General features: G+C 37.9%; 1 protein-coding gene, 1 long non-coding RNA gene and 1 pseudogene across 4 annotated transcripts; 2 read left to right on the top strand and 1 right to left on the bottom strand.

Moving 5' to 3' along the window:
- The first annotated feature begins 247 nt into the window (after positions 1-247).
- LOC148154412 (uncharacterized) lies at positions 248-1434 on the top strand. The gene is made up of 2 exons (XR_015766122.1): positions 248-381; positions 748-1434. It is a non-coding gene; the product is annotated as an uncharacterized LOC148154412 (long non-coding RNA).
- Positions 1435-1687: 253 nt separating this feature from the next.
- On the top strand, positions 1688-10611 carry LOC106910197 (high affinity immunoglobulin epsilon receptor subunit alpha-like). Of its 2 annotated transcripts, none has more exons than XM_088015625.1 (6): positions 1688-3918; positions 4092-4127; positions 4236-4514; positions 4588-4833; positions 4912-5088; positions 7682-8205. In XM_088015625.1, the coding sequence occupies exons 1-6, from the start codon at positions 3888-3890 to the stop codon at positions 7747-7749; spliced, it is 837 nt and encodes a 278-aa protein (XP_087871751.1). In that variant the 5' UTR covers positions 1688-3887; the 3' UTR covers positions 7750-8205. The 2 variants fall into 2 exon arrangements, with proteins under 2 accessions (XP_087871751.1, XP_087871750.1); XM_088015624.1 differs by lacking the exon at positions 7682-8205 and adding an exon at positions 10220-10611 and having other exon boundaries at positions 1696-3918.
- A 2614-nt stretch (positions 10612-13225) lies between these two features.
- On the bottom strand, positions 13226-24092 carry LOC148154411 (uncharacterized; annotated as a pseudogene). The gene is made up of 3 exons (XR_015765999.1): positions 23915-24092; positions 20858-21052; positions 13226-14332 (listed from the first exon to the last, which is right to left on the bottom strand). The product of XR_015765999.1 is annotated as an uncharacterized LOC148154411 (transcript).
- Between the last annotated feature and the right edge of the window lies 1 nt (position 24093).

Below are 24093 nucleotides of genomic sequence, written 5' to 3'. Positions count from 1 at the left end.
CTCAAAGTTAAAAAGAGGCACAAAGAACAAGATCTTAAAACATCATTCAACATAGCAACAATCCATATTAATCAATAATCTAATATTTAATCAGATCAAACAGTCATCATGTGGAGACAATACAGAGCTAATCAAGTCCATGTTTCCCTGATTTATTGTTTCTGTTTCTGCTGCTGATCTGAGACTGAAGCTGTTAAACACAGACATAATATAAGAGTAGACCAGCATTGGCCGCTCCGGCGCAGGAAATACGGTGGCCATCTTGGAGCGGTCATCCCTCCTACTTTGTTTAAACAGCAGAAGATGCTTCAGCACTGAGGGATATTGTTGTTCTGGTCGATGGATTATTGATGTGAGGGCTCCACAGACAACATTTCACCAGTAAGATGGACATATTATTGTGTATATATTGTGATTAGAATATTACTTTACTGTATTCATGTCCACCGGCGAGATACCAGCTAATATTAGCTACAGTGCTTGGTGTAATACGGGTTCAGCCCCGCTATGAAGGCTAACTGAGATTCTGTTAATCTAAAAAATTAATTATTCTCTAACATTGACTTAGATTATCTGACACAAGGGCCTATATTAGAAATGAAACAATATAACACATATTATAAAACTTATATTATGTGTTATAACATTCACCGGCAAAGTTTACACAGGTGGTAAAGACTATTATTTATATTCTTTCACTCTGTCAAAGTAAGATACATCCTAAATCTTCCGTTTTTGTTTTGAAAGTTTCATAAAGACACGATGTGAGGAAGAAGAGGGAGATAAAGAGAGACGGATTCACTGCAGCACGGATGGATCTCATCGGATTTTGGACTCAATCTCAGCTGCTGAATCTCTGAAGCTGGAAATAATATTAGGCTGATAATATTATTCACTATTAATCATTATTTATTTGTGCCATTATTAATCTTTATTTATTAGTGTTTGTATAGTTATATAAATATGTATTGATATTACTAAATAATTTATTAAATAAATTATGAACGGCTGTGTGCTTTGTAATATGCTCTTCATACATCGATATCAGAATATTCCATTCCTATTCTATTGTTATAGCCACTAAGCATATTTAAATATGATGAACTATGTATTAAAAACATACTTAAAAATACAATTGCTTATAAATGTTGCTTTGATAGATGTTTGAATATGGTTTACAGTAACAAAGTTTGTTATGATCGATTAAATCCACTGATACGTCATTGTGCTGCTAAACACATAACGCTGAGTGGAGTGGAGTACCGCTCCAAGATGGCCGCCCTAAATCTCGTCAGCGACAATAGGCGAGAGCGGTCCATGAGGGTCTATCCTTAGATTATGGTTAAACAGACCAGAGGAGAGAAGGTCAAAGGTCATGAAGTTATGAAATAAGAACGTTTGATGATATTTCACTAAATAAACCCTGATAATATCTGACTGTTTAACCTCTAGAACAACTTGGTTAAATACTGACAAACCTCAGGAAGGGGCATTTAGTCCAGCACTGGGGCAGAAAGATAAAGTTAAAGTCAGAAGTTTTCTATGTTTAGGGGAGAGGAGGGTTTTCCTGCTATTGCAGGACAATTACTGAAAATAAACAGAAGCAGCTTCAACATCAGACATAAGTTTTTATTCACAAACCAGCTGATGTTGAAAAATATATATTCTTATTCAGGGCCGGCCCAACCCTATGGGGCCCTCTGGTTCTGCTAACAATGTGGACTGGCTGCAGTCAGCAGGCCGATCATTAGATCATCTTATTGCATCTCTGGCAGAGCTGTTTACATTATATTCTATATGCACGTATCATGGAGGGTACATTTATCTGCGCCGATTTCCTTCATTTTGGGGGATCATGATCTGCTGATATTTACACATGAAGCCCATCTTATCCCCTGACCTTCATCAGCAAAGGTTTATAACTCATCCTCTGTCCTCAGTGAGACGTTTGACTGACAGACCAACCAGGTCTGAACCTTTACAGTCAACAATGTTCACCCACTGTGGAAACTCAGTGACTTTCCTGTTATATTTAGCAACAATTCAGACAAAAAAAAAAAATCATATCATCCAAAATCAAAATCGGCAGGTCAGGCTTTTTAAAGATCGGTAACCAGGGATCGGCCTGAAAACTGCCATCTCACCTGAGAATGTGGATTGGTACTGGACTGATTCTGGGCCTTCACTTATAAACTGATGTAAAAAATAATGTTTGTTTTAGCCACAAAATGCTCAGATAAACTCAGTTTCACACAGAGAGCCTAGCATAAATGTCTGGCTGTTGAACTGGACCGGTCCAGGTCGCTATCAGGCTAATTTACTATTAGCAGCTATGCTAATCTTTCTGATGAACATTAAATTACCAAGAGAAAACAAACCTTCATCTTTTCTATTCTTCCTCTTTCTTTTCTCTCTTCCTGAAGGATAAGTCCTCTTTTGAGACATTGTTTGATAACTTAACTTCCTCCAGATATTTCGAGGTTTGGATGAGCTTTAAAGCTGCAGCTCATGTTACCAGTGAAGCTTCACCTACCGCGGCCACCAGGGGGCGTCCAAGAGCAAATCATTTTTTTCTTTTTGTCCATATGAACAATGATTTCCACCTACATTATCAAATATATATTTTTGTAAACAAAATCACAAATTTATAATGAAATTGTGTGTTTTTGTTAATATAATTACATAGAAATCATTACTAAAAAAAATCAGTTCCACTAACAGGTGTCAGACTCCAGTCCTCCTGCATCTTTTAGATGAGCCTCTGCTGCACCACCTGAATATAATAATCAGGTCATTAAGGCTCTAGAGAGCTGATCTACACCAGGAGGTAATTAATCCGTTTCATTCCAGTGTTTTCTACCTGTGGCACATCTAAAAACTGCAGGACAGCAGAGGACTGGAGTTTGACACTCCTGCACTAAAGGGTCCTCTAGCGGCCCGGGGCCCTAAGTGGCCGCCTAGTTTGCTTTGCCTTGGGCCGGCCCTGTTCTTGCCCATATTCTGACAGAGGATGCAGTTCTGTCCTCCTCCCCACCATGATGTCTGAACATCATGGAGGCTCTGAGAATCAGTTCAGACTCATTTATTTAACTATTATATTTAGCTAAATATTATTGCCTGATGGTCCCAGATGCGTCATGGCGGAGGCTTTGCAGTCATCTCAGATGATGGTGTTGATCTGAGAGTTAAACGTTAAACTGATCTGGTTTAGAGGTTCTGCAGCAGGTTCCCTCACCTCCATCCTTCATGTTCAGATGTTTCCCTGCAGCACAGCTGATCCAATCACAGCGTCTCCTCCTGAACCTCCAGCTGCTGCAGGACCTGCTGATCAATTAATGCAGCAGCAGAGAAACACCTGAAACATCCAGAGCAGTTAGAGAGCTCTGGTCTCAGAAACTATGTGGGGTCAAAGGTCGTGATGCCAACACACCGTAAAGCAAACAGTTTAATGTAATGTACAACAAAGATCCTCCATTTATGACTAAAACACTGAGAAAGGCTGATTTGTACAGGTCAGGTTTCAGCAGCACTTCCAGCCCTGACCTTTGACCTCTTCTGTGCTGCCATCACTATTCTACCTAAACGGAGAAACGGTGACAGAAGCAGACATGGACTCTCTGGTTTGGAGTCCCAGTGACTTTATTTACAACTTCAGTGATTCAGTCCTGATGTACAGAAGACATGAGCTTTAGCTGGTTTATAAAAGAAAAACAGAGTAAAAATAAACGCTGTAATCTGACCATCTGATGATGTGGAGCTGAGCTCCTGAGTTCAGGTGGATCCAGTGAATGTGTCTCTGCTGCTCTGACCCCGTGATGTGGAGGAAGGAGGCGGGTTCAGCTCAGTAAAACCAGCTGAGCTGAAGCTTCAGATCAGTCAGAGCTACGATGAGACCAACATGTCTACCAGCTTCACTCTGTGAGTACAAACACGTTAACATCTGCTCACCTTCTCATGGTTCATTTAGAGTTTGGAGTCAAAGCGTAAAAGAATATATAAGAATTTAGATTATAACTATTCGCATTGACTCCCAAGCTAGTCAGATTTTAAAGAGTTTCAGTTTCTGATCTAAATATTTAAATTTTCTTTAGTTCTGGCCTCATTGCTGTTCTCAACTGGGGTAAAAGGTTGGTAAATCATTTTACATTTTCAAATATGTTGTTTTGAAATATCAGATTTGAAGAATTAAAAATGTATTTTCTCCACAACTGACCTCATGATCATTTTATCTCCAGTCCTCCCAGTTCGTCTGACTGTGAGTCCCAGCAGATCTCAGTTCTTTAGAGGAGAATCAGTGACTCTGACCTGTGAGGATGAAAACAGCTCTGATGGAGGAACTGTGAGGAGAAACACAACCAGGAAACTGTCTGAGTGTAAAGATGGATGGGGAGAAGCTGATGGTTCCTCCTGTAACATGACCTTCTTGCACCCATCAGACTCTGGCCTGTACTGGTGTGAGTCCATGTCTGGATCCTCCAGCAGCAGCAGCAGCAGCATCCAGCTCTCTGTCTCTGGTAAGATCAGACTGTGGAGTTAGTGTTGCTGTGTGGAAATGGATGAAATGCTGTAGTTTGTCTCTGTGTTGAGGTGGATCAGTGATCCTGCAGAGTCCTGTCCTCCCTGTGATGGAGGGAGATGACGTCACTCTGAGCTGCAGAGCAAAGAGTCCAGCCCACAACCTCCCAGCTGCTTTCTATAAAGATGGCTCCTTCATTGGTGATGGACCATCAGGTCACATGACCCTCCTCCATGTCTCCAGCTCTGATGAAGGCCTCTATAAGTGCAGCATCAGCGGTCAGGGAGAGTCTCCATCCAGCAGGATCTCTGTGGAAGGTCAGAGGATGAACATATTAACTTTGGTTTTCATTAGAAATTGTTTGCCAATTATTTAATTAAAAATTTCTATTTCAGAGAAACCATCAACCACATCGTCCCCATCAACTCCTCCTCCTCCTCCTCTTCTTCCATCATCATCATCTTCATCTTCCTCCCAGTTTCTCCTCTATGGTCTCTCGTCTCTATCAGCTGGTTTTGTTCTGGTTTTACTGGTTCTGCTGGTCAAACGTCACATTAAGAGGAAATCTAAAGGTGAGATCAGTTATCAGCTGATAACTCTGAGTTATTTTCAGTCTGAGTTTTATATTTTTCTTTCCGTTTGTATATACTTGAAAAAGTCTCATGTGGTAACCAGGAGGTTGAAGAGAACAGATTAACTCACACTGATGTTAAAATATCACAGCAGGAAGAAAAGAGAAACAAATCAAATGAAGGTAAAAATGTTTGTTTTGTTTCATCTGTTAAAAACTAAAGAACTGAAACTGAGTTTCTATTAGTCAGAATAAATTCATTCATCAATTAGATGTTCAAATATTTTGTGCAAAAACTCCAGACGAATAAAGGTTGATAGTTTTCAATTTCAAATATTTGAATCACAAGAAAATATGTCACTATTATGAATTAATCAGTTATATTAATATATCAATAAACCTTTTAATCACTTAAATACTATAAAGTATTGGATCAAAATGAAATTCCTGTTTCTAATATGTTATATTTTCATGTTGTGAGATTTTATTTTATTTTGCTCATTTTATTTCTAACATAAAATGAGTAAAAATGTTTGATCCAAACTTAATTAAAAACTAAATAATTCCAGTTCGTCTCTGTTAGTCTTTAGTTTATTTCAGCAGGTTAAAGTTAAACTTTGCTCCTCTGACTCTTTGCAGCAGTTTGTGGTTTTTTGCTAACTGACGCTAACAGACTCTGAGGTCGTCCAGTTTCCTGTTTCAGGTTGCCATGGCAACGCTGCAACCCCAACAGATTCACTGCAGGAACGATGAACAGTCACTGAAATACAGTTTAACATTTTAAACATGTTTCATTAGTTTTTCATATTCGTGTCGTCTGAAACTTTAACTCTCCAGTTTCTGTTTGAACCTTTAATCTGATTTTATTCACATCAGAGATAAAAGTCATCAAACTCCTGGTTTGTTTTAATGAAGACGATGAGAATCAGGAAATGGTTCTGATTGGACAAACTGGGACCAGAAACCAGTTACTGTCTACTGGAGGAATTCAGCTTTTTAATTTAATCAGTGAAAAACTTTATTATGATGTGTAGAAATTTAAATGAGGATCAAATGAGATTTTATTTTAGGAAGAAAATCAAATAATGGAAAAGACAAAACTTCAATGTCAAAAACAAAGCAGCTTAGTTTGACAGATTTTTGTTCACAAAAGCTTTGTGAAAAAGAAAAATAACCAAAACAAATCAAAGAGCCAATAGTTTAACCTGAACTGACACAGAGGATGAGTTTATACTGACTTTAATATAATATTAATTATTTTAAATATCCATATTTTCACTTCAGACTCAGGTTTCCAGTCTGAGCTCCTGAATAAATGTTTAGTTTTCCATCAGTGAAATAAACAGAGTCTGAATCTTTGTTGTTAATTCAGTCAGTGACCAGTTGGTCCTGGTTTCTTCCTCTCTGAGCCTCACATAGAAACGATCCTGTGATGATCATCAGAGATCAGGCTGTTTTTCATGCCTGACAGAAACATGTGAAGCTGCTTTAGCTGCAGCAGCAGGCTGAGCCTCAGGCTGTGGTTTGGTCTTCAGCTGTCGACTCAAACCTGACAAACTGTTTGCTTCTCACTGTGATGTGGAGACGTCTCACTGGGTGAATAAAGGTGAGAAGCTTTGAGGTTTCAGCTGCTGGTAGAGACCAGAAAACGCTTCCTGATGCAGCCAACCTGCTCTAATGCTGCACTTCAACACAAATATTACAACATTATGTAAAAGGGAAACTCATATTAATTCATCATTTATAGAGATATGTATTTCCAATAATTTTATTTATTGTCATTCTGATCCTCTGTGTTTCTCTGTAACAGTCTGTCCAGGTTTTCCTGCATTACTCTTAATGGCCACTGGGGGCAGAATGAGCTGGTATAGATGAATGTTTTCTAGATCTCAGTAGATCAGTGGATTCTCACACATTCACCATGTTCAGCCATTAAAGCTGCAGTTCAGAGGAAACTTTGCTCTGAAAACATGAACAATCAGCTCAGAGGTTCTGATTCTGCTGCATTCAGATCCTTCAGTTCAGCTGATGACAAATCAGTGAGTTTAGTTTCCTGCAACATCAGATTATGACAGGAAGAAACAGAGTAAATTAAATAAATAAAATTATTCTCTAAAATCCAAAGGTTTAACTTTCTAAATCAGAGGTTAAAGTTCAGATCCAAATAAAACTCAACATTTTCTCTGTTGTTCTTCACTGGACAAACAGCCATGAAAACATCCAGAGTCCCTCCTGACAGCAGCTTAGAGAACCAGATTAATGTAACATTTATATCTGGTGGAAGAATCCAGAGAGAATCCAGATTTAATCCAGAGAGAATCCAGATTTAATCCAGAGAGAATCCAGATTCCATCAGCAGAACATGGAAACAGAAACATCTGATCAGGATCCATAACATTTATCTAATAATTACATTTCTACTGACAGGAAGCTTTGAGTCATTTTATAGTTCATCATCTGTTAGCAGCAGCAACAGTTAGCTTCAGGCTAGTCAGCTAGCATTAGCCATGCTAACAGCAGTGCTGCTAAAGAGGCTAGCCTAGCTGCAGCTACATGATTCAGCTCCAGTGATTTGATGTTTTCTTCTTCTGCAGCTCTGAGGCGGCGCTGCTTCACTGCTGTTCTGTACGCCACCAGGACAGAAGAAGAAGAAAAACTTTGATGCTGAAACTCCTGGATCCACTGACAGCAGGGAGAAAACATCAGTTATACTCTGACAGCTTTCTGTTATAAACTGGAAACATTATAAAGATGTTCATTCAGAAGAATCTGATTTATGATCATTACAATAAATGAAAGCAGAATAAAATCAACTTGAGGTCCAGAAAAATGTCCATCTGAATGTTTTAGTTTCTTCTCTCTAAAACCTCATGAATGTATTTAATGTTTCATTCTCATGTTTCCAGAAACTGTTTTTATTTTAAATGTCTGAACTGTTAAAACTTCAGCAGCTTCAGCCTGAACATGATGTTCCTGTCTGTCTGTCTGTGAAGGAAACTAAACCAAAACCTCAGAATTAACCTCTTAATCCCTCAGTGTGTTAAACCAAAGCAGCATCTTCAGGTTGTTTTCTGTGTTTTTGTCTAAAAATATCTTTGAAATAAAATAACTCAAATGACCCAGAAGTTTTTTCCCCCTTATTTATCATCTTTATTTATTTTTAAAATCAAAGTTTACATTTATTCTCATAATTGTAACTTTATTCTGTAAAACAAAAGGAACAAAAACCCAGATGATCTCCTGGTTCAGTTTAAACTGATTAAAGCTGAAACGTTTTGCTGTAACTCACATGTTGGATTTCTGTCTGATTTACATAATAAAACCCATAATCAGCTGATAAATCATCCATATCTGACCAGACCCAGTGGATCTGGACTCCAGTTCTCCCAGTGGATCTGGACTCCAGTTCTCCCAGTGGATCTGGACTCCAGTTCTCCCAGTGGATCTGGACTCCAGTTCTCCCAGTGACTCTGCCTGGATCAGACTGGAGGGTTTCACTGGTTTCGATCCAGTTGGTTCCTCTGAGCTCCAGCTGCAGCTTTAAGAATCCTTCATGTTTTACCATCAACCATCAGTGAGTTAAAGGCATCATGTCTGATCAACCAGAGGATCAATAATCGATCAATAAACCTGCTGCTTGATGGGATCCAAACATCCCATCAACATTATAAAGATTTGAATAACTTCCCTGAAGTTTAGCAGGATGAAAAGATGAAAGGCTGAGACGAGCCAAGCTCTGCTGCCACCTGGTGGACAGACACTGCAGGTACACATCCTGGAAATCTATAAAGACAAAAATCAGCTCTGGACAAAAAGAAATAGTTTCATCAAATGTTAAAAACCGACTTTGGAACATTTTTCAGAAAATAAAAAATCACTTTCAGAATTTCAGAAAGAGTTTGTGAATCAAACCAGGTGTGTGAGGATCTTTGCTCTGATTGGCCAGAACTGCCAGGGGGCGGGACAGAAACCAGACCAGTTGATTAATCTGATCCCATCAGATCAGCAGCAGTGGATCAACAAAGCCTGAGTTCAATTTAATCAGAGTTTCTGTCTGGACCTGCAGTGGAGACTTTACTGAAACAAACTGAGATGTTCAGATTCAAACAATCAAACTATAATCACAGCTTTAACATTTGAGGTTTACAGCAGCTTAGGAAGATAAATAGTGTTGAGTGAATAAATTCAGCAGAAAAATAAAAATATATATAAAGATACCCTGATATCTGTCAGGACGACACAGTTATGAGTGATATTACATTTTCTACTAAATCAAACATCCTCTGAGCTAATAGTGAGTTTTATGTCATTAGGGTAATTTGTAGGTTGAAAAGAGATTTATGTGCTTCTGTTTTAAAGAAATAATGTGACACACATCATGTCACATATAGCTGTGGGACACGTGTTAAGGTTAAAGGAGATCAGGTTAAATAGTAGGAACTGAATAATAGTCGGTATATTCAGAGTTTTTGAAGGGGGAAAACATAAACAGGATGGTGTTATCTTTGTACTTTCTTGTTTATTAGTTTGCTGCATTAATATAATACCCTACCAGCATACGTAGGTGGGCCCCATATGGGGGAAGGGAGGGCAGACCATATGGGTCCCATATGGGTTTGTCTGCAGGTTCCACAGTGGCCCATGTATTTATATGGGGCATAGCTAGGTATACCTAGTTATACCAGCATGCATACCTACCATGCTAGGTATAACTAGGATGGTGATGCAGTGTTGCATTCTGGGAACAAACAGATTATTTAATGTAGAGATGTAAAGTAAGGTCTGGTTCTGGATTGTTTAGGTTTAAATTCTAGTTTAATTATATCTATGTTCTGTTCTCTGGTTGGATCAGCTGTTATGTATTTCAGTCCTTTAGTTACTTTAGTTTTATTATGATTCTAGTTATTTATTAGTATTAAGTTTATTTTGTAGTTCTTTGTAGAATTTAGACATTTTATTTCCAAAAAGTTCATTGATCAGATGGTATAAATTTTCCTGAAGAAGCTGAATGCTTTTCTTTCCTCTCCTGTAAAGTTCAGTTTATGTTACATGAGGTTTTTATTCAGGACGTGAGGATCCGGTCCAGAACCCAGCGGTCCGTTGGATCCGTTTAACTTCTGTTTCTCCTGCAGATCAGATGAAGATCTCAGCTGATCCTGGACTCTCCGTCACTCTGGGATCAAATCCTCTGGACTGCAGGAACAGAAATGAGCTGCAGTCAGAGTCTGATCCTCTGCAGGATCAGATGGATCCAGGAAACCAGCATCAGGACGGAGACGGTCTCTGGTTCTGACTGACTGACGATGGAGGAACCAAGAACAGGTTCTGGTCCAATCAGCTTCATCCACCTGACGGAGCTCCTCCTCCTCAACAGGTTCGTCTCTCAGTTTGGTTCTGGTTTTATACAGATAAATGTTGGATTTCCTGTTTGGGAAGCTCATTTAAAGAAAACACTTTGTGTTTTTTTAAGTTAGACAAAAAACTAAATGTGAAATTAAACCAGCAAACAAACAAAAAAGAAAAACATGAACTAGAGTTGAACTTAAGATGCTGAATGTTACAGCAGGTGATGAAATGGATACCAGAAAAATGATCTGCCTTTAAAGAAATAAACTTTTTCTTTTTCACGTTTTATGTCAAAATTTGGTAATATTGATACATCCTGATAAATCCACAACCAACAGAGTCAAGGCCTGTCAGCCAATCAGCTCTCTAGAAACATAGCTAGCTTATATAGCTATAAGCTAGCTAGCTTATATAGCTAGATAGCTAGATAGCTAGCTAGATAGATAGCTAGATAGATAGATAGATAGCTATCTAGCTAGCTATGTAGCTAGCTAGCTAGCTAGCTAGCTAGATAGATAGATAGATAGATAGATAGATAGATAGATAGATAGATAGATAGATAGATAGATAGATAGATAGATAGATAGATAGATAGATAGATAGATAGATAGATAGATAGATAGATAGATAGATAGCTAGCTAGATAGATAGATAGATAGATAGATAGATAGATAGATAGATAGATAGATAGCTAGATAGATAGATAGATAGATAGATAGATAGATAGATAGATAGATAGATAGATAGATAGATAGATAGATAGATAGATAGATAGATAGATAGATAGATAGATAGATAGATAGATAGATAGTGTTAAGGAAGAAATTTCTAAATAAGTTTAACTTTGGAAAAAAGTTTGGCTCTCTCTTCCTCTGGATCCCAGGTCCTCTCGGCGGGCCACGTGTAGCCACAAGGAAAACAACAATGCATGTTGACGTCACAGAATTACAGAGTTTAATCCAATATAAGACAATGCATAAACTTACACCAGAAACTGCAGAACAATGGAGACATACATTCATTTACCTGACAGACTTGGAAAAGAAGGAAAGAAAGCAAAGACGTGCAAAGACATCTTTGGAGAGTTGCAAGAGCAAATCTGATTTGTTACTTCTGTGTAGAAAGTTTTATAGTAAAAGGCGTATTCCTATCTTTAATTTATTCAAATAAGGCGTATCTTTGCTCCTCCAACCAGGAGCTATCTCTGACCTGCTATCTGAAGCCTAAACCCCTGCCGTGTTTACGGCCTTTCACAGGCCGTAAACACGGCCTGTGAAAGGCCGTGATTACAAAAAAATAAATATTTAACAGTACCTAAAGATTTTTTTCTTAATGGATGGGTTTGCACATGAGTGTGAAAAGCTACAACTTCCACTGTATTGTTTTCTCACAGACAAAAGGCAGTTCAAACGATCCTAGCAAACCATCTGCTGGAACTACAGGTAAAATAAAGGTCAATAGGCCAGAATAAGTTACTGATTTAAAACCACAATTTAGGCCATTTGAATCAAGACATGTTAAGTTTTAAAACTAGCTTATTTTAAATTTATTTTCTCAATAATAGCTAGCTTAGATAGATAGATAGATAGATAGATAGATAGATAGATAGATAGATAGATAGATAGATAGATAGATAGATAGATAGATAGATAGATAGATAGATAGATAGATAGATAGATAGATAGATAGATAGATAGATGAATTGTTTGTAAAATGCGTCATTTTCTGTTAATTATTTGACAAAGAATAAAGTAAAAAGCTACGATAAACTTTGTATTCATGCAGTTATTTCTCTGAACCAGCAGGGGGCAGTAAAGGCTCCAGAGTTCAGCGCCAGAAACGTTTGACAGATTGAGATTGTTGATTTAGTCTTAAGTTATTAATATGTTTAAATTGTCTTGTTAATGTAATAATGCATAATGTAACAGTAAACATGAACACCACAGACCCAGACTGTTATGTTCTGATCTAGTTATTGTTCAGTTAGTTGCTGATCCTGACTGTGACCTTTGCTCAGGGTCAGGGATCCTCATGTTCTCAGAGCTGATTGGACGATCTGATCTTTAACCTGCTGGTTGTAGATTTAGATTCTGGATTATTTTATTAGTTTTGGAAACACAATGGCTGAAAAAACCCTGAAAATATTTTCTTACATAAACACTAAATGTATATCAGTGGTTTATTAAATATTTTTATGATTAACATTATTTAATGACCTAAAACAGAAACTGTCCAACATAAAATTAATAAAATCAGCTACTTTGGGACAATTTTGAAATATTTTAATTAAAAATCAACTTAACTTTGATAATAAAGTGACAGTTATAAATAAATTTATGTTCATGTTGGTTTTTGATTTTAAAAGAATCTGGTCTGACCAGAAATAACAGATTAAACTTCAGCTGATTTTGTGCTAAAGTTATAAATGAAAGTTTAAAGGTCAAAGGTCAGCCAGTCGTCCCTGGTTGACCTCCTGACCCAAACAGCTTCTCTTCCACTTTCATCAAATCTAACAAAACTCGTGTCAAACTTTTCTGGAACGTTTTGAAACATTTTGAAGATATTGAAGAAACTCCAGAATTTCTGCATTGAAGAAACATTTCTACATTATAACGACGATTTAAAGGACGGTAAGTTTGTGTTTTATGATTTTTAATATACAGGATTGATGTGAATGAGCTGAACATCATCTGCTCTGATTTCTGCTTTCTGAACATGTTGGTTGACCTGCTGACCTCAGATGATTCAATAATCAGCCCAGAGTTATTTTACAAGTTATTTCAATGAAAACAGTGAATTTATGAGTTTATTGTTCTGACTCCATGACATGAACATTATCTCTCAGACAGAAATTAAACCACACATTAATATGAAAACTGACCTGAGGATTAAGCAACAAACATGCAGCTTTAAGTGACAGCAACAGGATCAGACATGAACCAGTGAAACCAGTGAAACCAGTGAAACCAGTGAAACGTTTCTGGTTTGACTGGAGAAATGCTGCATTAATACCAGGAATATCTGAAAAGTAACAAATAAAATGATTCAGACACTTTCAGGAGGAACATTTAACACAAACGGTTTCGCTTCTGAAAAATATAAAACACATTCAGTCAGATTTAATAAGTTATAATTTACGTTCAGATTGTTTCTCAGATTAAAAGTATCTTTTGTAAATTCACTTTTCTGCATTAAAAGGTTTTTTATTGGCCTTATGTAATATTAATCTTCATTGTTTTCACTAAGCAGGAAATAAAATCACAATTAGGTAGAAATAAAAGCTCAGAAACATCAACCTGATTAATCTATTTCTGTTTGAGTGACTGAAATAAATGAACTTTTCAATAATATTATAATTTAAGGAATACGACTGAGTTTAATGTAGCAGATTCTCTCAGTGAAATGAAATAAATAAATTAAAATCTTAATCATTAACTCAGTTCAGTGACAGAAAGATGAAATAAAAACATTTTAATTCCAGATGAAACGTCTAAAAGTTACAAACTGATCCTGATGCTAAACTGCAGCCCAGTTTAATTCAGTTTCTATAATAATGAAGCTTTCAGTCCAGTTTGGACGGGTTCTGTAACGGTTCTAGTTCTGTAACGGTTCTGGTGAAGGACAAACAGCTGGTACCAGTTCATGTTTCCTCTTGGTGATTCTGGATGAAGGATCTGCTGAGGTTCTGGATCCATCATCCTGCAGGTCAGACTGGACTTTCTGCTCAGCTGGTTGGTTCTGATCCGTTAAAGGCTGCTGAGCTCCAGCTGGATCTACAGGCTGATTTGGATTTCGACTCCAACATAGAGCTTTTTTACGGATCAAATAAAGAATAATACCTAAAGCCACCAAACCAACCACCAGACCTGATCCGTTTCTGTTCCCTCCACCAGGTTCACCTGCAGAACAGAACCAGGTGTTAGTTTGATGTTCAGGTAGAAAATGACTGAAGATCATCATCTGATCTCAGACCAGCTGATTTCTAGACTCTCAACTAAAACATCTTTAGAAAACATCAAAATGAAAAGTTATGATGTGAAAACTGAGTTTGAGGAAAATCCTGGATTTCCTGTTCAAAATTAAAGCTAAACTTTCAACAAATCACCATGGTAACACAATCCTTGTATAACCTGCTGCTAGCAGCTTTTCTCTCTGTCACCCTGAGCTGCTGTTCTACACAGATTTTATATTCCTAAACTCTTATCATAGCAGAAAAATGAAGCTGGATGAGAAGTTTATGACCAACAATGTTCATTATTTGAAAATGTTTGTTTTTGTTTTTTCTTGTAAAGTTTTTTAAAAATCTAGACTGGGCAGCTATTGTCTTGTTGAAAAATCAATAGCCATTAATAAGGTTGCAGGATATATAACAATGGATTAAATTAATTTTAAGCTCTAGCAAAGAAAATGGATGAATGAGGATAAATTAGCGCTGAGGCTAAATAAAAACCATGAAGGTTTAAACATGTGTGAAGGAAGACTAACTGGTAAATTACATACTAGCTGAGGTGAAAGGTCGGCACACAAAATGGCTGCTTGGTGACATCATCCTTGAAAACTGGCGTCAGGTTAAACAAAGGTCAACGCATGCAGCTAAAGGTCACTGCTGCCGTTAGCGTTAGCAGCCAGGGTCAGCAGCCTTGTGAGTCTTTTGGTGAAAAGTTTTCACATGTTCAGGAATTAAAGAGTTGATGTTTCTGTTTTATGAGACTGTTGATGAAACCAGCTGGAGCGCCACCTTCTGGCAGAAAGAGGAAAGACACAGCAGTGGGTGAAACCTCATCAGAGCTGCGTCCTCTCCTGGTCCAGTAATCTGATTACTGTCTGCCTGCTCTGCTTTGGACCAGCAGAGCTGGGAGTTTGTCTGGTGAAGGAGGACTGACCACTTTTCATGGCCACCTCTCTATTTGACCTCAGTCACATGACCTCATGTCCAGGTCACCTGACCCTGATCCTGTGGATTCAGGATCCTGAAGGTTGTTGTGTTAGCTGAGGTGTGTAGCATGCATGATTAGCATGCTAACTGTGCTTCACTTTGGTTCATCAGTCAGGTTAATGTCAGGGTCTCTCTTAACTCTGAACTTATAGAGCCTTAAGGGCTCCATTTATGTATCAGTGCATCTTTCCACAGTAACCTGATGGAGTGTCAGGACATGCAGTCCTCTGGTATGTCTGACCAGGTCAGGATAGCACCAGCTGCTACTGGTTCACAGATGGTCCCAGTTTCTCCTCCAGACAGGCTGATCATGGTAACTACAGGACCTAGAACCACTTCATCAGCTGATCCTGGAGGATCTAGATCTCGTCCTGCAGGGACTCAGACTGTTGGATGGTCACAGTTGGGCTCAGTTTTATGTTTCCAGATATCAAAGCAGCAGGCTTCAGGTCAAAGGTTCCTCTTTCAATGCACAAAGAAAAAGGCAGGTCTGTCACTTGACCAGCTAACTCAAGATGATCAAACTTGGTTTCTGCAGAGCTTCAGGCTTCCTGACATGCAGATAATCACCTGAAGGCAAGTTCAAGTGTCTGAGCTCATTTTAAAGCTCTGTGATGTCACAGGGAGACAACCCTGGTTTCAGACCTGGCTGTTAGAGTTTTTAACGGGGGATGAATCTACGTAGCTGAAACTAGACAACACCAGTAGCCTACAGGATATAGCTTAAGGTTCTGTATTGATATTAGCTAGTCATCTTTTAGCTAACATTAGCTAGTCATCTTTTAGCTAACATTAGCTAGTCATCTTTTAGCTAACATTAGCTAGTCATCTTTTAGCTAACATTAGCTAGTCATCTTTTAGCTAACATTACCTGCATCCAGCAGCTTTACTCAACTCAGTCGGTTAGTTTGGAGGGAAAAACTGTGAAAAGTTCTTTGCGTTTTGCTGGTTTGCTGTCATGATTCTAACACAAACCTACGGTGGCCGACAGGTGCAAATGCGCACCAAAAGAGAAAACATGCAAACAAAAGAAAAGACACCCCCCCGAATCAAATGCAGCAAACAAAAAAGAAAACACCCCCGAATTAGAAAACACCCCCGAATCAAATGCAGCAAACAAAAAAGAAAACACCCCCGAATTAGAAAACACCCCCGAATTAGAAAACACCCCCGAATTAAATGCAGCAAACAAAAAAGAAAACACCCCCGAATTAGAAAACACCCCCGAATTAAATGCAGCAAACAAAAAAGAAAACAACCCCGAATTAGAAAACACCCCCGAATGAAATGCAGCAAACAAAAAGTGTTGAAAACGGAAGTGCTCCAGACCACTATGGGGAGTCTAACAAAAAATAGCTGTGTCCGAATTCAGGCTCTGCATCCTTTAAAGCGGGTGTTCAGAAAAGCAGCAATGGCGACAAAATAATTTTTGCTGTATTACACTTAAAATTACACAAATTTATTTTTTACAATGTTTTTAGGCGAGAATGTAGATGTGTAGATCTGAAATATCTGCTCGGTTCATTAATAAATCACCTACTTCCAATATTGCTCCGACGTTTTCGGAGATGTCTTCTCCCGCTGCATTAACAGCCAGCTTCACTCGCAAGCTGTCAGCTGGCCGGGCGCTCCATGTAGATATTAATAAAGTATTTAATTTATTCCTGAGCAAATGGGTTTGACTGATTAAAGTTAAGCCTTCAAACATAGTTTATTTAACTGTAATGTCTTACTACCTGAGATCTGGAGAGTATTTGAAAATGAATAATATCCCTTGTATACATTAAACATTTTAGAATCAGACAGATTTTCTTTTTACTATGGAACAACCTTTATTACAAAAGGTGAAGAATAATACAGAAATAAAGAGTAAAAAACAACTGAGTCCGTTTTTTTTACTTCGTTGCTCTGTGCTTCACGTTGTCACGGTTGCTAAGCAACATAACGCCGAGATGGAGGCTAGGCAGCTAGCCGGAGGCTACAGCTTCTCTCTTCTGGTCGTCCATATTCGTGGCCTTCGAAGGACCCGTCTTCTGTAGATCGGGCCGTTTCTCACATAGACATAATAAAAGGACAGACGCCTAATGGACCGCTCTCGTCTTATCAATACATACTTATATAAGTATACAAACATAAATAAATAATCATTAATACTGAATAATATACATTAGGCTATGCATGATTATGCACGCACACACACACACACACACATATTATATATATATATATATATATATATATATATATATATATATATATATATATATATATATAATGTTTTCCAGCCTACGAGTTCTGGTTTAAGAGTGATTCAGCAGCTGAGATTGGGTCCAAAATCCGATACGAGATTCATCCGTGCTGTGCAGTGAATCTGTCTCTCCCTTCTTCCTCACGTCGTAGGAAACCTTCAAAACAAAAACGGGACATTTTCGAGTTATCTTACGTTGACTGAGTTAAATAATTAAATAATAGCCATTGTCATCTGTGTAAACTTTGCTGGTGAATGTTATGATTTTTATAATATTGTTTCATTTCTATAGTAGGCTCTTGTATCAGATAATCTAAATGTTGGAGAATGACTGAAACATTTTAAGATTTACGGAATCTCGGTTAGCTGTCAGAGCGGGGGCTGAACACCAAGCACTATAGCTAGCATTAGCTGGTATTTCGCCAGTGGACATAAATACAGTATAGTAATATTCTAATCACAAAAATACACCGTAATATGTCCATCTTACTTGCGAAAAGTCTGTCGAGCCCTCACGTCAGTAGTCCGTCGATCCGATCAACAATATTCCGCAGTGCTGAAGGCATCTTCTGCTGTTTTGGTTGAGCAAAGGAAAGTGTATTTGCGCCGGAGCAGCCAATCGTGGGGGGGAGGGTGTACTCTTTTATTATGTCTATGCTTCGAAGGATCAGTTTCTCAGGGCCCTTGAAAGGATGCAGAGCCTGAATTCGGACACAGCTATTTTTTGTTAGACTCCCCATAGTGGTCTGGAGCACTTCCGTTTTCAACACTTTTTGTTTGCTGCATTTCATTCGGGGGTGTTTTCTAATTCGGGGGTGTTTTCTTTTTTGTTTGCTGCATTTAATTCGGGGGTGTTTTCTAATTCGGGGGTGTTTTCTTTTTTGTTTGCTGCATTTCATTCGGGGGTGTTTTCTAATTCGGGGGTGTTTTCTTTTTTGTTTGCTGCATTTAATTCGGGGGTGTTTTCTAATTCGGGGGTGTTTTCTTTTTTGTTTGCTGCATTTGATTCGGGGGGGTGTCTTTTCTTTTGTTTGCATGTTTTCTCTTTTGCTGCGCATTTGCACCTGTCGGCCACCGTACAAACCTACGTAGCTCCGCCCAGCAGCAGCAGGTCTCCTTCACAGGTGGAAACCCAGCGCGAGCGTCGTAGCGCTCATGTTGCGTTTAAAGGCGGCTCGGAGAAACAGGTTACAACATGTTAACAACGGATTAAACAGTTTTAACTGCTGATAAAAGTGACAGAGGACACAGATATGGGAAGTGTGGAAGCCTCTACTGTATCAAATTGACAGGAATAACAGAGAGTTGGCCATTCTAAGGTAAAAACAACAAACAGCTTCCAGTCCAGGGGGTCATGGCTGACGCTGTGGGTGGGCAATGTCCCCCAGTGTCCCCCAATGTCCCCCAGTGTCCTCCAGTGTCCCCCAATGTCCTCCAGTGTCCTCCAGTGTCCCCCAGTGTCCTCCAGTGTCCCCCAGTGCCGCTGGGCCTGCAGGGATCCATCCTTACTAGAATCTCCCTCAACCGATGATGTTCATTTTACACTGAGGTGTGAAGTGCAGTGCCTTCTGGGAATCAGAGTTTTTCACCAGTCCCTTTGTCCTCTGGTCTGTAATCTGGATCAGGACTCTGTCAATCCTTGGTTCTCTGATCGTTGGGTCCAAACACACATTATTATACCTCACTGACCTTTGCTCATTTCACAGGAATGTTATTATCCATCCTTTACAGCCACTTGTCCCTGCAGGGTTGTGGGATGACTGGAGTCAATTTCCAGCAGCCATTGGATGATAGGCAGGGCACACATCTGTTATTTTTTAACAGATCATAGCTTCTTCTTAATATGTAAAGCAGAACATATTTCAATGCAAGATGGAGTTGAGTGGATCTTTAGGTTGGCTCTTTTAATGTGGCTCACAGTGTTACTACATCCCTGGTTCTGATGATCTGGGTTTGGGTCAGGGCTTCTCGGTCCCTGTGGACTTTCAGGGTCATCACAGAAAGGTCATATGACATCACTATGACAAGTTGTTCTCCACATAAATGCTCCTAATAACAGGGAGAACTCCCCCTGGTGGACAGACTGGTGAACACCAGGTCCTCCCAGCTGAGGTTCCTCATAGAATAATGTTCAGAGATAATTAACAGAAACTATTTTGAAATGAAATGAAATTTGAAATGAAATGAAATTTTATTCGAACATGATACAAATATAAAAATAAAATAGTGCACAGTAACAAGAAGTGCATAAGAAAGAAGAGAAAATACAGATTTTTTTGTTTCAGTTAACATATCATGCTCAAAATGGGGTAGGAAGAAGTGAGAACTTATAAACTCCTACCCCCTAAACACTTGAAACTTTAGAGTCCTACTGTCATTAAAAAAATCAAAATCAAAGTGGCAGTCAGAAGTAACAGTTACTAATATTTACCTATACATTTTCCCATTTTATGCTGGTTTGTCTTTCTAAACCCTTACACCAAGTTGTTATCTGCAATACACACCTTATTGCTTTCTGTCACCCATATGTGTATCTATTGAAAATTACCTCTTTGTACTTTCTTTTGAATTGTGTTAAACTATTGCTTTGTTTTAAATCTTTATGTAACTTGTTCCATAACTTTACACCTGTAATTGAAATACAGAAGCTTTTTCTTGTTGTTCTAAAATTGCGGATCTTGAAGTTTGAGTGACCCCTTAAGTTATACCCCCCTTCTCTTTCAGAAAACGTGCTCTGTATGTGCTCAGGTAACAACTTTTTAGATACTTTGAACATAAATTGAGCCATTTTAAATTCTACAAGCTCGTCAAATTTGAGAATTCTGGATTTTATTTTACTGATGAAAACCTCATAGAGAACAGAAACAGGACAGAAAATCAGCATTCATAACTTCTCCTTCTGTTCACTGATTGACCTGATAGAAAATCTCCTGGAAGAAATTCAAGTCAAAGGGAGAAAACCCAGACTGAGCTGTAAGCGAGAATTGAATCAGATGGAATAAAACAGGAAGACAACAGCCAGACTAAGACTAGAAATAAAATCCAGGATCTTTAATGTACGAGACAGAAAACATCAAAAAGTGGTTTCACGTACTGCAGCACTGGTTCTTTTCCAAACTCAGAGTTAATCTACTGAGAGGTTTCAGACAACCAGCCTGCTGGACTCTCAGCTGTTTCACTCTGACACGACCAAGCAGCTTTCAGCTGAAAACTTTGAGACAAATAAACATTTTTACTCACCTGGAGGAGGAAGAACATCCAGGTTGATGATGACGATGGTCTTCCTCCGGCTGTTTGTTTCTCTCTGAACGACTCGACACTCGTATGCTCCTCTGTCGTCAGTCGTCACGTTCCTCAGAACCAAAGACACGTTTCCATCCTTCATCTGTCTGTCCTGCAGATCCACTCGGTCCTTAAACATCACATGCTGGTTTTCTAGATCAGTGTTTTTCAACCACTGTTCCGCGGCACACTAGTGTGCCGTGAGTGATCGTCAGGTGTGCCGTGGAAATTATTCAATTTCACCTATGGTACCGTATTTTCCGGACTATAAGCTGCTACTTTTTTCCTAAATTTTGAACCATGCGGATTGTAGCCCGGTGCGGTTTTTCTGTGTATTTTTCTTCAACCACCAGGGGGCTCTCTAGCAGGAAGTGAATCATTAGAAGTCAAAATTGCAAATCAAAGAAGAACGCGTTGATTTTCATTTAAAACAACCACATGCTAGCAGCAGGCACGACGGAGAAATGTTTTCAAACTCATATGATGCAGCTTTTAAGTTGAGGACTGTCGGTCTGGCACTACAGGAGAGAAATAAAGCCGCTGCACTTAAGCTCGGTGTGAAAGAAACCATGGTTAGTAGTGGCTAGCGGCGTAGTCATGTAATTTTCTTACCACTAGATGGCAGTAGGTACAGAGCATTTTACATTAAAACAAGAGAATTAGTGATGCATGAATGTTACAGGTAGCGGTGAGAGCATTGACATAATATAAGGGTAGACGCCGCATTGGCTGCTCCGGCGCAGGAAATACGGCGGCCATCTTAGAGCGGTATAAACTCCTACTTTCCTCAATCAAAACAATAGACGATGCCTCAGCTCTGAGGGATATTATTGTTCGGATCTATGGATTATTGATGTGAGGGCTCCACAGACAGCATTTCACAAGTAAGATGGACATATTATTGTGTATATATTGTGATTATATTATATATTAGAATATTACTTTACTGTATTTATGTCCACCGGCGAGATACCAGCTAATATTAGCTGGTATCTCGCCTAGCTGGTATCTGAACCCGGTGTAATACGGGTTCAGCCCCGCTATGAAGGCTAACTGAGATTCTGTACATCTAAAAATATTAATTATTCTCTAACATTGACTTAGATTATATGACACAAGAGCATTAGAAATGAAACAATATAACATATTATAAAACTTATGTGTTATAACATTCACCAGCAAAGTTTACACAGGTGGTAAAGACTATTATTTATATGTAATTCTTTCACTAGTAAGATACATCCCAAATCTTCCGTTTTTGTTTTGAAAGTTTCATAAAGACACGATGTGAGGAAGAAGAGGGAGAAATCTATAAAGAGAGACGAATTCACTGCAGCAGGATGGATCTCATCAGATTTTGGACTTAATCTCAGCTGCTGAATCTCTGAAGCTACAAGTCGGCAAAAAAAAAAAAAAAAAAAAAAAAAAAAAAAAATATATATATATATATATATATATATACATATATATATATATATATATTTTTTATTTTATAAAAAAAATTATATTTATATATATATATATATATATATATATAAATATATATAAACATATATATATATAAACATATATATAAATATAAACATATATATATATATATATAATTCAGTATTAATTATTTATTTGTGCCATTATGAATCTTTATTTGTGTTGTATAGTTATTTAAATATGTATTGATATTACTAAATAATTAAATAAATTATGAACGGCTGTGTGCTTTGTAATATGCTCTTTATACATCAATATCAGAATATTCCATTCCTATTCTATTGTTTTAGCCACTAAGCATATTTAAATACTTAAATAACTTAAATAACATACTTAAATAATACAATTGTTTATAAATGTAGCTTTGATAGATGTTTGAATATGGTTTCCAGTAACAAAAAAGCGTGTTATGATCGATTAAATGCGCTGATCCGTCACTGTGCCTGTTAAACACATAGGACCGAGTAGAGTGGTATACCGCTCCAAGATGGCCGCCCTAAATCTCGTCAGCGACAATAGGCGACAGCGGGGCATGAGGCGTCTATCCTTATATTATGTCTATGGGTGAGAGTATCGTATCTAGCAAGACTGCTAGATACAGTGATGAAAAGACAGTGAAGTTCAGCAGTAGTTGGAAAGAACTTGGGTCCATTTCCCACAACATATCTGTGTGAAGTGAGCTTCTCAAGCCTGGTTACTATAAAAACTAAAAACAGAGAGAGACAGAGCTGTTGAGGGAGAGCTTTGTCTTTCTTCAATTTCTGCCAGGAAATCAGCTGTTTTCATCCAAATATGCACAGGTTTCACACTAGATGGGTAAAATATACAGATATTGACATTTTGTACATGCAAATCTTCATATTGTAACAGTGAAATCTTTCCCAAATATTATTGCTTCTTTCAGAATAAGAATTATTTTCTGTATTCTGGCTAAAAGAATGCTTGTGGATTAGTTTGTAAAACACTGAAGTTTTCTACAACTTCTTTAAATTTAACACCACATTGTTGTGGCCCTGTTCAGGTGTATTTTTGAAATGGACATGTAACGTGCAATTTGAAATAAGAAATGTAAAATGTGATAAAAATACATTTTTGTGTTTATTTGATTCATATAAACACATCATAGGATGTGTTTATAGGAACACATAAACACAAGAAACTGGCAGGAGTTTCTGTAAACTCCTGCCAGTTCTTCTTGAACCCTTGAAGAAAATCAAGACTCAATAGAAACACGCACTCACAAACCACTAGTAAAATTATTTCCCCTGATCACCACTGAAATTAAATGCGTGGGTGGAAGACCATATATATATATATATATATAATATATATATTATATATATATAATATATATATATATATATATATATATTATATATATATAATATATATATATTATATATATATAATATATATATATAATATAGGCGACTACAGAGTATCTTTGTTTACATTTTTGGTTGGTGGTGTGCCTCAAGATTCTTTCAATTAAAACAGTGTACCTTGGCTCAAAGAAGGTTGAAAAACACTGTTCTAGATCAAGCTGATCGTTTCTGTACAGAAGAACATATTCTGACCCCAGATCAGGTCTGATCCACTCTACCACTGCAACAGGTTTATTATCAGGAGATCTGCATGGTAGAGATGTGTTCTGTCCAGGTTTAGCTGTGATGTTTGTCTGATCTGTAGGAGAGGAAACAGAGCAG

This window comes from Poecilia mexicana, unplaced genomic scaffold (assembly GCF_051168715.1).
Source record: "Poecilia mexicana isolate PSO_F unplaced genomic scaffold, ASM5116871v1 scaffold_18, whole genome shotgun sequence".
NCBI lineage: Eukaryota > Metazoa > Chordata > Actinopteri > Cyprinodontiformes > Poeciliidae > Poecilia > Poecilia mexicana.
The sequence above is the reverse complement of the archived record's forward strand: the minus strand, read 5'-3'. Positions and strand labels throughout refer to the sequence as shown.